General features: G+C 37.4%; 1 protein-coding gene across 3 annotated transcripts in view; it reads left to right on the forward strand.

The window, feature by feature from the left end:
- Positions 1–9,847, forward strand: part of SYNPO2 (synaptopodin 2) — a 71,820-nt gene extending 61,973 nt beyond the window's left edge. For 2 of the 3 annotated variants that reach the window (XM_054392332.1, XM_054392333.1), the window contains exon 5: positions 9,289–9,847. In XM_054392332.1, coding sequence (XP_054248307.1) covers positions 9,289–9,847 — 559 coding nt within the window. Of the gene's footprint in view, positions 1–9,280 lie in introns of all 3 variants that reach the window. The other variant, XM_054392331.1, reaches the window with a different exon arrangement.
- The last annotated feature ends 1,869 nt before the right edge of the window (positions 9,848–11,716 follow it).

Consider the following 11,716-nt stretch of genomic DNA (forward strand, 5'->3'; position numbering starts at 1 on the left):
TTCCCATTTTGGGGAAATTTGACATCCCAAGTGCAGACATGTTTAGTCAAAGTTGGCCTTGAATCCGGTAAGTAAGAAAGAAGCCAGTAAATCAAAATTACTGAACAGCCAGAGAGGTGAGCTGGGTTATGCAGCTGCAATGTAATGCAACAGCTTCTTGAGAAAGCACAGTGATTGAGAACTGAAGGGATGCATACATTGGAGAGTACTGATTCTTGCAACCAGAGTAGTATATGCCACAGAAGGTAGCACTTAACAGTAAATCATAAATACAACGTCTTCCTTTTGGTCCGTCATACATTTTTTATTCTTTTCACTTGGGGCTTTATGGTGCTTCTTCCCTCTCGAAATCTTTTTACTCTGGTCTTATACTTTCACCTTTTACTTGTATTGGGGACTAAGGATTGAAATACTGCTATTGCAGAAAATTCTTGTGTTTGTGCTCATGAAACCTGCTGTATATCACTGCAGTCTTGCTGAAATCAAGTAATAGCTTAGAGTATTTTTCAGTAAGCAGCACTGTTAACATCAGTGATGCTATGTCTAAAAAAAAGGTCTTGTTTCACACAACTAAGAATACCAAAATCCATCCCAAGTGTGAAACTACAGAGAAAAGCATCACTCAGTGAGTAAAGATGGCAGAATGTGTTGATGTATTCATTTAAACTATCATTCAACTAGCTACAGACCAGATACGGATCTTTTATATCAGAGGAGTTTTTACAGGTCTATCCTGATGAAGAAAACATTCCCCATGTATGAACAGAATCACCTTAGCTTGGTCCCATGATGGTAACTCAGACTGCACTCAAAGTTGAGAAGAATGCATTTGGCTGTACATGAAGAAAGTAGACTTGGAATCAAAGTCTAATCAAGCCAATAAAAATCACTCTTAATTTTAGGCCTCCAAAATCCTACTTTCTCCTTTAAATTTTGTATTAGGGTACTGACTGCATTTGAAGAAAGACCATCCCATTAAAATTCGGGAGAATGATGGGAAATTGGGGGGGGATGGAACCAATCTGTGAATCTGTAAAAAAGAAAAGTTTGGAAAACTCAAGAAAGAATTACACTGAATTTACCTGGAAATAGAAAGTAGCAATATTTTAATCCTTTGGAGATCTCCCTTCTACCTGTTTTCCACTGTCACTATCTGTATTTTTCTTCTGTCATTAAACTTGTATCTTTCCTCTCTGCCTGTTTGATTTTTTTTCCTTCCTTTGGCTTGGTTGTTATTTTTTTGCTTCATTTATATGTACAGTATACTTTAGGGGAAACCTATTTTCTATGCTACCCTGTTAATAAGAGATCTCCTCCCTCCTGTCCCTTTCTCTGCCCTCCCCTTCTCCTTCCTCTTCCCCTTCCCCTTCCTTTCTCTTTCCTCCCTCCTCCCCTCTAGTAAAAGTTTTATTTGAAGGTGCATACACTATTTTAGGTAGAAGTTTAAGATACCAGTATCTACATGGAACAAAGAACCCTAACAAAGACAAGTAGTGTTGCTAGAGAGACACACAGAAATCCAATCTCGTATTGCCTTACACATTTTTACTCACAGTCTCCTCCTGTAAAACACATCTGTAAATGATAATCACATTTCTGTACTTGTTCACCCACCTGCCTCAAGAATATTTCCTTTATGAGGACATTTAAGCAATTTTCTACTTCCACCACAACTGTTGATGTTAATGCATGTGTCTACTAAAAAGATAAGAGCAGCTTACATATCATGGCACAGGTCAGTAACTTTCGGAATTCATTCCCAGCTGCTGAGCATCCTGAGTAAAATATGGGGATTACTGAAATCAAACTTCTAGCATATATATGCCTCTATGGCATACAAATTTGCAATAATAACATTAATATTCTAATTATCAGCAGAAGAAACAAGAGGTAAAGCTATGGTATATTCTCATGCAAAGGAAATTAGCTCTCCAGAAAAAATAGACTCATGTTAAAAGAAGCTATGGCCTAAACCAGAATATTTCAGTTCCTTGAGTCATCTGTCTGGAACTAAATTCACCTGAAAGTCAGAAATGCATAATTGTCATCTTTAAAATAATTTTGCCATTTCTTTCATTTTAGCACAACCCATTTTAGCACAACCCAAGTCAATTAAATCATAAGCATGTTTACAGTGATAAGCAAAAGGTCAGCTGCTGTGATAGCAAGGTAAAATATATCTATTAGTCTTTCTTCTCTTGACTTTGTGCAGAAGCAAAGGAAGCACATCTGAGCTGAAAATCTGGGGTTTGGATTCTTTTCTGTTACAAATACAAGTATTTCATGTGGCCTATAGCATAACAGAAGGATTTTGTAAAGCACAGATAAGAATTAAGAGCAAAAGTCCCAGCGAACTGGTCCTCTTAACTTGGCTCAGATCCCATTCCAAGTCCAATTGGGAATCCAATTCCATGTATACACACATCATTCTGCATGCACAGTGCTTGGATCCAGCTTGGCTTCAAGACTCTTTACTGATCAGGTAAGTCTGTAATTCTTCCTAATGTTTCAGAAAAGCAGTCTACTTAAAAGTAACAGCTTTCTCCAACATGGAATCTCTTGTGAAGCAGGTATTTAGAGAAAAGTTGAGCTGTTCATTGTCCTGGGTCCAAATTAAAAGCTAATGATGATGTCAAACATAGCCGAAACGTCAAGAAAATGGACGGTCTGGGTACAGAGACAGCATCTGAAATTTCACTTTGAAAGGACAGTGAGTTTTTGTAAAAGGTTTTCTGACAAAGCTATTAGAGTTATTTTAATACATTATGGCAAGTCTCCCAAGACACATTTGTTATTTTGATTCTGTAATCATATTCAACAGTAAATTTTAGGCCACCCCTAATAATAATATTTCTAGTATGTTCACGTTAAAAGAGGAATTCAAGTGGTTTATGTTGGTTTTAGCACATTTAATTACAGCACATACTGGAGGTATTATACTGCACCAGTTTGCATATCACATTCCAGACATCCCTTTCATGAAAACAGCTTTCAGTTTTCAGTTATTGTTCACACTAAAACAAATATTCATAATTTACACAAATTTGTATTTGAAGTAAAGAAACACTAGGAGGCTCCAAAAATTACAAGGTGAGGGGTTGATGAGTGGTTTGGAAAGGAAAATCAGTGCTAAGTGGCAAAGCAGCAATTTTGAGAGGAAAAAGTACTAAGATTAAAGGGAGCCAAGGAGTGGGAAGGAAACTCCAGAAAAAAGCAAAGACTGCACAGGATCAAATACCTATCAGGGGATCATTAAATACTGAAGGTACAGGGAAAGAAAGCAATCAGCAAGAAGGGTTTAATTATTCTGCACAGAGATGGCTGAGTGCTTCTAGCCTTTCGTTGAAATTTTTTAGACTGCTCTTAGCTAACAGAGTGCTTGCATCACTGGCCATGATTTTTTTCCTCTACTATTTACAAAATGATATTGTGAAAGAACCAAAATGCTACTACCCAGCAAACACAAGAAAGTGAGCTTTAAAAAAATATCAGGCCCTATTAATAGATCATTGCTCTGAGCAACAACAGTGTCATTATCATAGATAGCTCCATGGAAGTACTAAGATGAACTCTGCTAAAAGAGTATTAGCAATTACAAAGAGAACTTGACAGTAGGTGATGTGATGTGGGAGGAGCACTGTTTATCAAGTATCCAGGACAACACCTCAACAAAGGACCAGACCTGCCATCACTCTCTGCTGTTCCCGCATCTCTGCTGGGAACCCTCTGTATGCCATGAGGTAGGGAAATAACCAGTGAAAACAACAGCACTCTTCACAACTAACAGTCTGCAAAATCTCTCTCCTCTCTTTTTCCAGGATATTTTTACGAATTTCGTAGGTTTTAGAATAAGAAACTATTGGTTCTAAAAAGACCCACTCTTCCAGTCTTGCCTTTTAACAAAATGTGATCCAACTTTTGTTGTCTGAATTCAAATACCCAGGATTCCACTGATTGCTTTGGCAGTTCAGCATGGCAAGTGCAACTTTTAACTACGAGGCTTGACATAATGATATTCTGTAATGACTCTACTCAGCTGAAACAGAAATGTTATACAAGGAAGAAATATAATAAGATCTTCAGAAAGCTGTGGATTCAGAAGCTCTGAATGACTCCCTGCTGGTAGATTTCTCGGGAAAATGTGAGCCTGACAATTTCATAGCACAGCATCACAACTTCCTAGTACCCGAGACAACGACTGCTCTTACTCTATAGCAAACATTACCTTTGCATGTGAATACACAAGGAAGGAACTGGAATCACTCACAAGCTCCTTGACAAGTGCTTTCCAGGTTGTTTGCTGTTCTACAGGAGGCACTTTAGCGTTTTTATAAAATTATTTTAAAATTAGGAAAAAATCCTGAAGCTCAGTGAAATATTTTCTTGGAAACACCTCTACAGAAACACACTTTAACTCCTCCATTATCAGCTAAAAATAACCATATGATGATATTTCCACGGTTTTAACATATGCTTCCTTGAGTAAGGCAAGCAAAGAGTTTGTCTTTATACAGCATGCTAATCAAGTCTCCTGTTATCCTCTGCAGTTTTCAAAGGAAAAAGAATCTATTCCTGTTTGTAATGATCTTGACAAACTGCTGCTCATTTCAGTGCATGTGAAACCTGCACAGACATATTTGGTAGTATGTCATAATATCTGCACTCACAGTGCTTTAGGCTGAGGAAACTCAGCTATGAGGAAAATAACTTCCTGAACCATGCTTGACTATCTGGATGAAGGCTTCCTGTGTGGGATAATAAATATAACAATAGTAAGTGTTTTCACCAAGAATCCTTTTTTTTTTTTTTTAATGTCTTTAAGACAGATAGGTCAGGGAGTCCCTTTATAATTCCAGGCAATTAAAGAAAAGCTGCTATGAAAGTAACCAGGTTGTTTCTAATCAGATGTTAAGACTCAACTCTTGAACAGAGGGAGTGTTTCTCTTGATGTTTCCATCTGCATCTGAAATAATAGATATTAACTGATTTAAGAATTGCACAACAAACAGAAAAAAAAAACATTACAGAAATCAAACGCGCTCCCAACCACTGTAACACGTTAGATTGCAAAGGCTGACAGGCAGCAGAATGCTCTTTGATTTCAGTATGAGCTTTAACTGATTGCAAAGCAAGGAATATAGTACACATATTAGAAGAAAAAATGTTCCTTACAGTAACAACCTATGGACAAATATTTTCAATTTATTAAAGAACGACTTTGAAAAGAAATGCACCCTTTTCCCCCCAAAACCCATGAATAACTGCTACTGATTTTTCCTTTGATCTGTGAGGAGGCTACTTACAGTCTCACTGCAGGTTGCTGTTGGTACACAGCTTTACACTGTGAACAGAAGCCAGTGTGGGCATCTGTGTGCAATTATTCTTCTTCCTATAGTCTTGGTGTGGCACATACACCCTTCAATCTATATAGGCAAGTTTCCATGGAAATATGAGAAACTTTGGATACAAAGATCAGTCTCAAGCCGGTTCTAAAGAATGCACTTTAGAAAGGCACCACTTTTCAATGCAAAAGATACTAGAAATGTTTGTCCTTACTCTCACTCTTTGATATAGTTGAACTATATAGATTCATTTGGTTGAAATGAATCTGAAATGGTTGCATCACTTGGAATGAAGTGAATAAGAAAAAACCCCAAACAGTTAAGACTGAAAATTTCAGTTAGAAAAGATTTTATACAAAAATATATAAAAAACTGTGCAATTTATCTTTTCGTTTGGATATGTTCAGCAACAATTGTGCCTTCCCCTTCAAATATTACAATATAGTTAATACTTATTTTATTTGATAAAAAAAAACCACAATTACCGTTTACTTTATATCAACTTAAAACCCTTGCAATGTTCATACAGAACAGCAAGGCCAGAATTTAGGACCAGCTTTGCACTTGTTTTTCAAATGTTTGTTCACAAGGTTTTGTATTTCATCTTCCTCTAAGCTATGCAATAGACAGTCCAGAAGGTGGCAGCAAATATTCCTCCTTACAAGAAATTAACTACTCCAAGGAAAGCTAAGATGCCTGTGCCTGGAAAAGTTTTCAGCCATGTGCTTTTAACAGGCATAGCTGTATTGTGCTTTGAAAACCATGTACAGTTAAAGATTAAATGCTCATGGAAAGCAGTGCTTTTCTTTCATTTACAGGGGGGTAGACTTAGCTGAGGAACTAGTTTATGCCAGGGTTGGCAGCACCCTTCTCTTTCCTTTCAACACAGGCATTTTGATTGCAATGGACAGGTCTGAAGTGCCTTTCCTCTTCTTGACATCTAAAAATAGTTTTCCCTTCAATAACTATTGTAGAAAAGACTTTTCTCACAAGGCAATGACAAACAAGAAGTTAATCACTCTGCAGGGTTCTGGTTTGTTCTGCAGTGTACTTCAAGTGCTGGTGCATTATGGTTGTTTTACAACAAGATTATAGTAACATAATACATGATAATGTAATAATACTGGCAGGATATCGTTCTTCTTTCCCATCTCCTTTGATTTCTGGGAGAAGAATGGAAAATCTTTACTCCTCTTTTTATGATTTTCTTGTAGCGTAAGGGAGAGAGAGAATAGAACAATTATTCTCTATTTCATAGAATCATAAAATGGTTTGGACTAGAAGGGACCTTAAAGATCATCTAGTTTCAAAGCCCCTGCCATAGGCAGGGACACCTCCCACTAGCCCAGGTCACTCAAGGCCCCATCCAACCTGGCCATGAACACCTCCACAGTGGGAGCATTCACAATCTCCCTGGGCAATCTGTTCCAGTGTCTCACCACCCTTACTTGCACTTCATATTTCCTACTGTCTCATTTATGAGCTGAGGTTTGTACATTCTTTCTAGTACTCTTTTCACATCTTGTCAAAAGATGAATCTCCAAAAATTAAATATGAAGAGAAAATAACATAAAGGATCACAACACCTGACTGCTGTAGTCCAGTAAACGAATGATGAATTCTAGTGACTAAATGTTGCCTTAATTCCAAAGATTATGTTTCTTAGTTTTAAAGGGGCTGAGCATCAAAGCAGTGACAGAAATCAGTATATGAATAACAACCAGAGATCTGATTTGAATTTAAAAATGTTCAGACCTAGACTTTCAGCCTAGGAACACCACTACCCCCATAAAAATTAGCTGCAACAAAAACAAGGCAATATTGAGCATCTCTCAGTTCCTGCATTTGAGATATGCTTATATTTTAGCAAAAATCATACTTTTCTGCAAGTTCTTAAAACCTATTTACCACGGAGTGTCAAACAAATGTGTGATATTATATATTCTGAATCAATTTCAGAATAACATTGGAGGAGATAATGGCTTTTATCCCAATAAACTATTGCAAAAGTAAGTTGCTACGTAATGTACAAAAATCTGCTGTGCATTGTACTGTTGGATTACTTTTATTTTGACAGGTGTTGCAACAACAGTCTTAGCAGTCAGCAGGTTTACAGACAAAATTTCTCCTCCTTGAGGTAAACACTGAAGCACGATGGCATACTGTACAATATTGATGCATTCACTTCATTTCTTCTATGGGCGATGAAAGAAATTCAACAATTATCTGTGAATTGATGTGAAAATTAGAAAAATATTCCCCTCAATCCAAAGGGTTAATAACTGCTTCAACTTGCAACCACTTTACAAAACGTAGGGGAATTGTTTCAATCCCAAAACGGTCTTTAATTTTCCTTAATTTTCCTAGATTTATTGATAATAAAAATAATATAAATTTTCATTTCCTTCTGTCTAGGTTTATGGGAATGTACATCATGATGATGACAACCACTGTGAATTTTAGGAAGAATGTAATTCAAAATAACTGCATCTCCCTTTGATAAGGACAAATTCAAATGATATTATCATATTCTTTGGATTATCAGTATTTGAGATTTTGCTTTTCCTATAACAATTCTTACATGCTGAATTTATGATTTCAAAGAATAGTCCTGTTATAAAGTTGTCAAAACTCTCATTACATAATCTCTGTGCTATTTTTGATTCAGACTAAGCACCACCAAACTGACTGAAAACAATGAAATCGGTAGTCACTTCCTGTTTCCATCTCTCACATCCAAGGCTGATATTGAAAAAGAACTTAAAAGGCTGTGTGAAGCAGAGATCTTTGATGTTTCTTAAATGCAGTAAGATACTGTGACAGAAAAGTCTGTAGGACACAACATTTCCATGTGACTCTTTGCTAGAACAGCTCTACCTTGTATGATCAGATACATATTGGCTGGTATCTAGATCATGCTTACAGTATTTTAAGTTTTGGAAGCTAATTAAGAAGAGTAACACAGGCCAATATTTGAATTTAATTCTAGCAAAGCCTCTGGTGAAAAAGCCTGGAATTTCACACGGGATTTCAGAAGTAACGGCACTTATACCTCAGGATATGAATCAATGGATGTAAATCAAAGAGTTTAGGAACCACGTGTATAGAGACTACTTGGAGAGCACAATGTCATTTGTCTGTGCCACTCAGAGATTGTCTCTGGCTTGGGGAAATGGCTGTACCTGTTTTATACACTGCCAAACGACTGTTGCAGCAGAATCTTCTCATCAACACAGTTTTTGTTTCAAAGTGCTGCATTACTAAGAAGATTAGGATTTGCCAAATATGAATGGATTGATCCTATAAATGGGTCGGAATGTACCGAAATTTTGAGGGCATTGCCTTTTAAAGAAGCCAGGTTAAGTAGCGTCATGTAAGGGTATTAAGTGAATGACTGCATTAATGTCTTTAGTATTTTTTGTTCATTTTTGTGCCCCAAAAGGTGAAAACCAGCATAAGTCTAAAATTATTAGAGTAAGAAATGCCAAAGGTATGTTCTCAGACAGATGTCTTAGGGTCTGTTATCAAATAAATTAGGCTGTGCTTGCATGTTTGAAAGAATCTTGTAAACACAGAACTGTCACAAGATGACTTCCTTTTTCATTATTAAGAATGGTCTTTTCAGAACAAGTCACACTAGCTGAGCAAAGGGAAAGCTGCACAGCTCCTAACATAATTGTACCTTTTCAATAAAAGCCTATCTTTAATCAATTTACTTTCCTCAAAAATTCAATTTGTTCTGTCTTTGTTCCTATTTCTTTGTCTGCCTCCTCTTTAATACCTCCTCTTTTTCCACTAAATTACAGTATTAAAAAGTACCACAGACATGCATGTCATGCGCTTTCAGGGTCTGTTGTTCCAGCTTGAAAGTGAAGAGAAGGGGCTACTTTCTTGGTTGACTGATAACTTTAACTGTATTTGGTATTCTGTTTTCCTAGGGAAGAAGCAGTGGACGCTCATTATCACTTCCTGGGGGACCACCTTCATTCATTTCTCGAGCCACGTCTCCTACTTCTCCTCTTATATTTCAGCCTGCCCCTGATTACTTCAGCAAGCCTGACACAGTGGCTGACAAGCCTGTCAAGAGACTGACTCCCTGGGAAGCAGCAGCAAGATCCCCTCTCGGCCTAGTGGATGAAGCTTTTGGGCCCCAAAGTATGCAGGAATCCATTGCTGCCAATGTAGTATCAGCTGCTCGCAGGAAAACACTTCCTGAGCCACCAGATGAATGGAAACAAAAAGTTTCTTATGAGCCTCCAGCCCCAAGTCCTAGCCTAGCTTTGTTAGGAGGGAAGCAAGCGAGTATTGTATCACCCCGCAAAAGCTCCGTGTCTGCCCTAAGTGCCACCACGCAGGCTGGCTCTCAGCTGCAGTATGCTTACTGCACTCAACAGTCCAGAACAGAGCCTGATATAATGTCCATGGATTCCAGGTCTGACTATTGCTTGTCAACAGCTGATTCAAACTACAATCCACAGCCAAGGGGATGGAGGCGTCCAACATGAGCAGCTGAAGGGCCTGGTGCATTTTCCCTTCTTCCAACTCTAAAATCCTTAGATTTGAATTGGAGAAGGAAAGTTTCTTGCTGGTTTAATGCTCTCTGAACTAAAGAGATGAGGGGGCAAAATTGAATGGAGCACAGTTATCACATGACTGCAGGGTTCGCAGCCTCTAGAATAGACTCAGTTTTACACCTAACCTAAGATTGTTCTGTTTGTCAAAAGGCAAAAATACTTATTCTTGGGGTGAGGAGTGGCATGAAAATGGGGCAACTAATGCTCAATACAAAAACCTATAAAGGATGTAGATGGAGACAGTACAAGGGCATTTAAAGCAAGAAGTATTTTACAGGCTTTTGTTGGTTTTGTGGGTGTTTGACATCTAAGTTCCAAGGTACTAAATATAACCAGACTTGGGAAAGTTCCAATGGAAGTGGAATAGTTGGAAGCACTGGCTTATTTGCCATATGTTTTCTTTACTGCATTTTTAAAATGAGCTAAGAAAGTACTGTGGCAAAAGTAGGAACATGTTTGTGGGCATGGTACCTGATTCTCTAGAACACGCTAGATGTACACCATCTATGCAGTCATCCATCCCAGATGGATTTCAAAACAGTTTTGATGATGTTTTTTACACTGTAATCAATCAAATAATCTGAACACAACAGGAAGAAAGGTGTTATTAACAGAGATCAGTACCATGATACTTGAACAGCAAAAAGGATGAGGGAAATACTTAGACCATATTTAAACTGGATTGCAAGTTAATTTTGTAATAAACTATCGAACAAGTCCAAGGCTGAACAGCCTTCATTTCTTTGTGAAGTGTACTACTTGCTGAGCATTTACTGCTGCAGTGTCTGGTAATCTGACTGGCTGGGCAGTTACTCTTAGTATCTAGGTAGCTCAAGGTACAGTGTTGCATTCTCAGTTGGGAAGACAAAGATTAGTTGTTTTTCAAGAAAAATACCTGTTCTATGTAGATGTTGAATTGTGACAGAGGGTTTATGACATGTGTTACATGGTATGAGTCTAGTACGAGTAGCAAATCTTGGGGCAGTTGGTTACAATTAAACTATCTTGAGGGATCTGAAGAGATGGGAAATAATTTTTGCTGGTGATATATATCTTGCATTTACAGCATATTTAAACAATATAAATATGTGGCTAAAAAATTATGTATTCCAAGCTTATTGGGTAGCTTAGATGTTGTTCAAGCATTAAATGAAAACCCCAAGTTTTACAGAGTGCTCCGCATTCTCATTTTGTGGAGCATTCTTCAAAGATCTGTTATGCAGAGTCAACTAAAATCACTGCAGCAGCATTGTAAACTGTGCTTAGTTTCAGTAAGGTTGTCTACTGTGAGTAAAGTGATTAGATTAGAAAGAACTAAAGCATATATGCAATAAGAAAGAATACACTACAAAACATTACCCTCTGCAAGGCCATGTCCATTAGAGCAATTATAAAATACAATTGGTATAAAGGGAAGAGGAAAATTAAACCCAAGGTCAGTTGAGCTAGAACTTGCCATAAGAATAAATAATTAGATGAAAAATATACCCGCAATGAGTTTAAGTTGGCAGTAATTATCTAGTCAAACAGAAGCCTCCCTGAAATCATCTGATCATATTGACCAAGCAAGAAATGATGACATGGGAATTATAAACCTTTAAACTGGGATCATATTGCTGCAGCACATTACAAAGTGATTTCACAAATATGAAATTACAGAGAAAATATTATTTAGAAAAATTACATGAACAAGGCTGCCAGCATATGCCTGAAAATCAGCTTTGCACCTCAGAGCCATACATGCACATCATTGGAGTAAATTTGTCTGCCATACAGGCAAAAATTACCTTTTCCTCTGCA

This window comes from Indicator indicator, chromosome 25 (genome assembly GCF_027791375.1).
Source record: "Indicator indicator isolate 239-I01 chromosome 25, UM_Iind_1.1, whole genome shotgun sequence".
Classification (NCBI taxonomy): Eukaryota; Metazoa; Chordata; class Aves; order Piciformes; family Indicatoridae; genus Indicator; species Indicator indicator.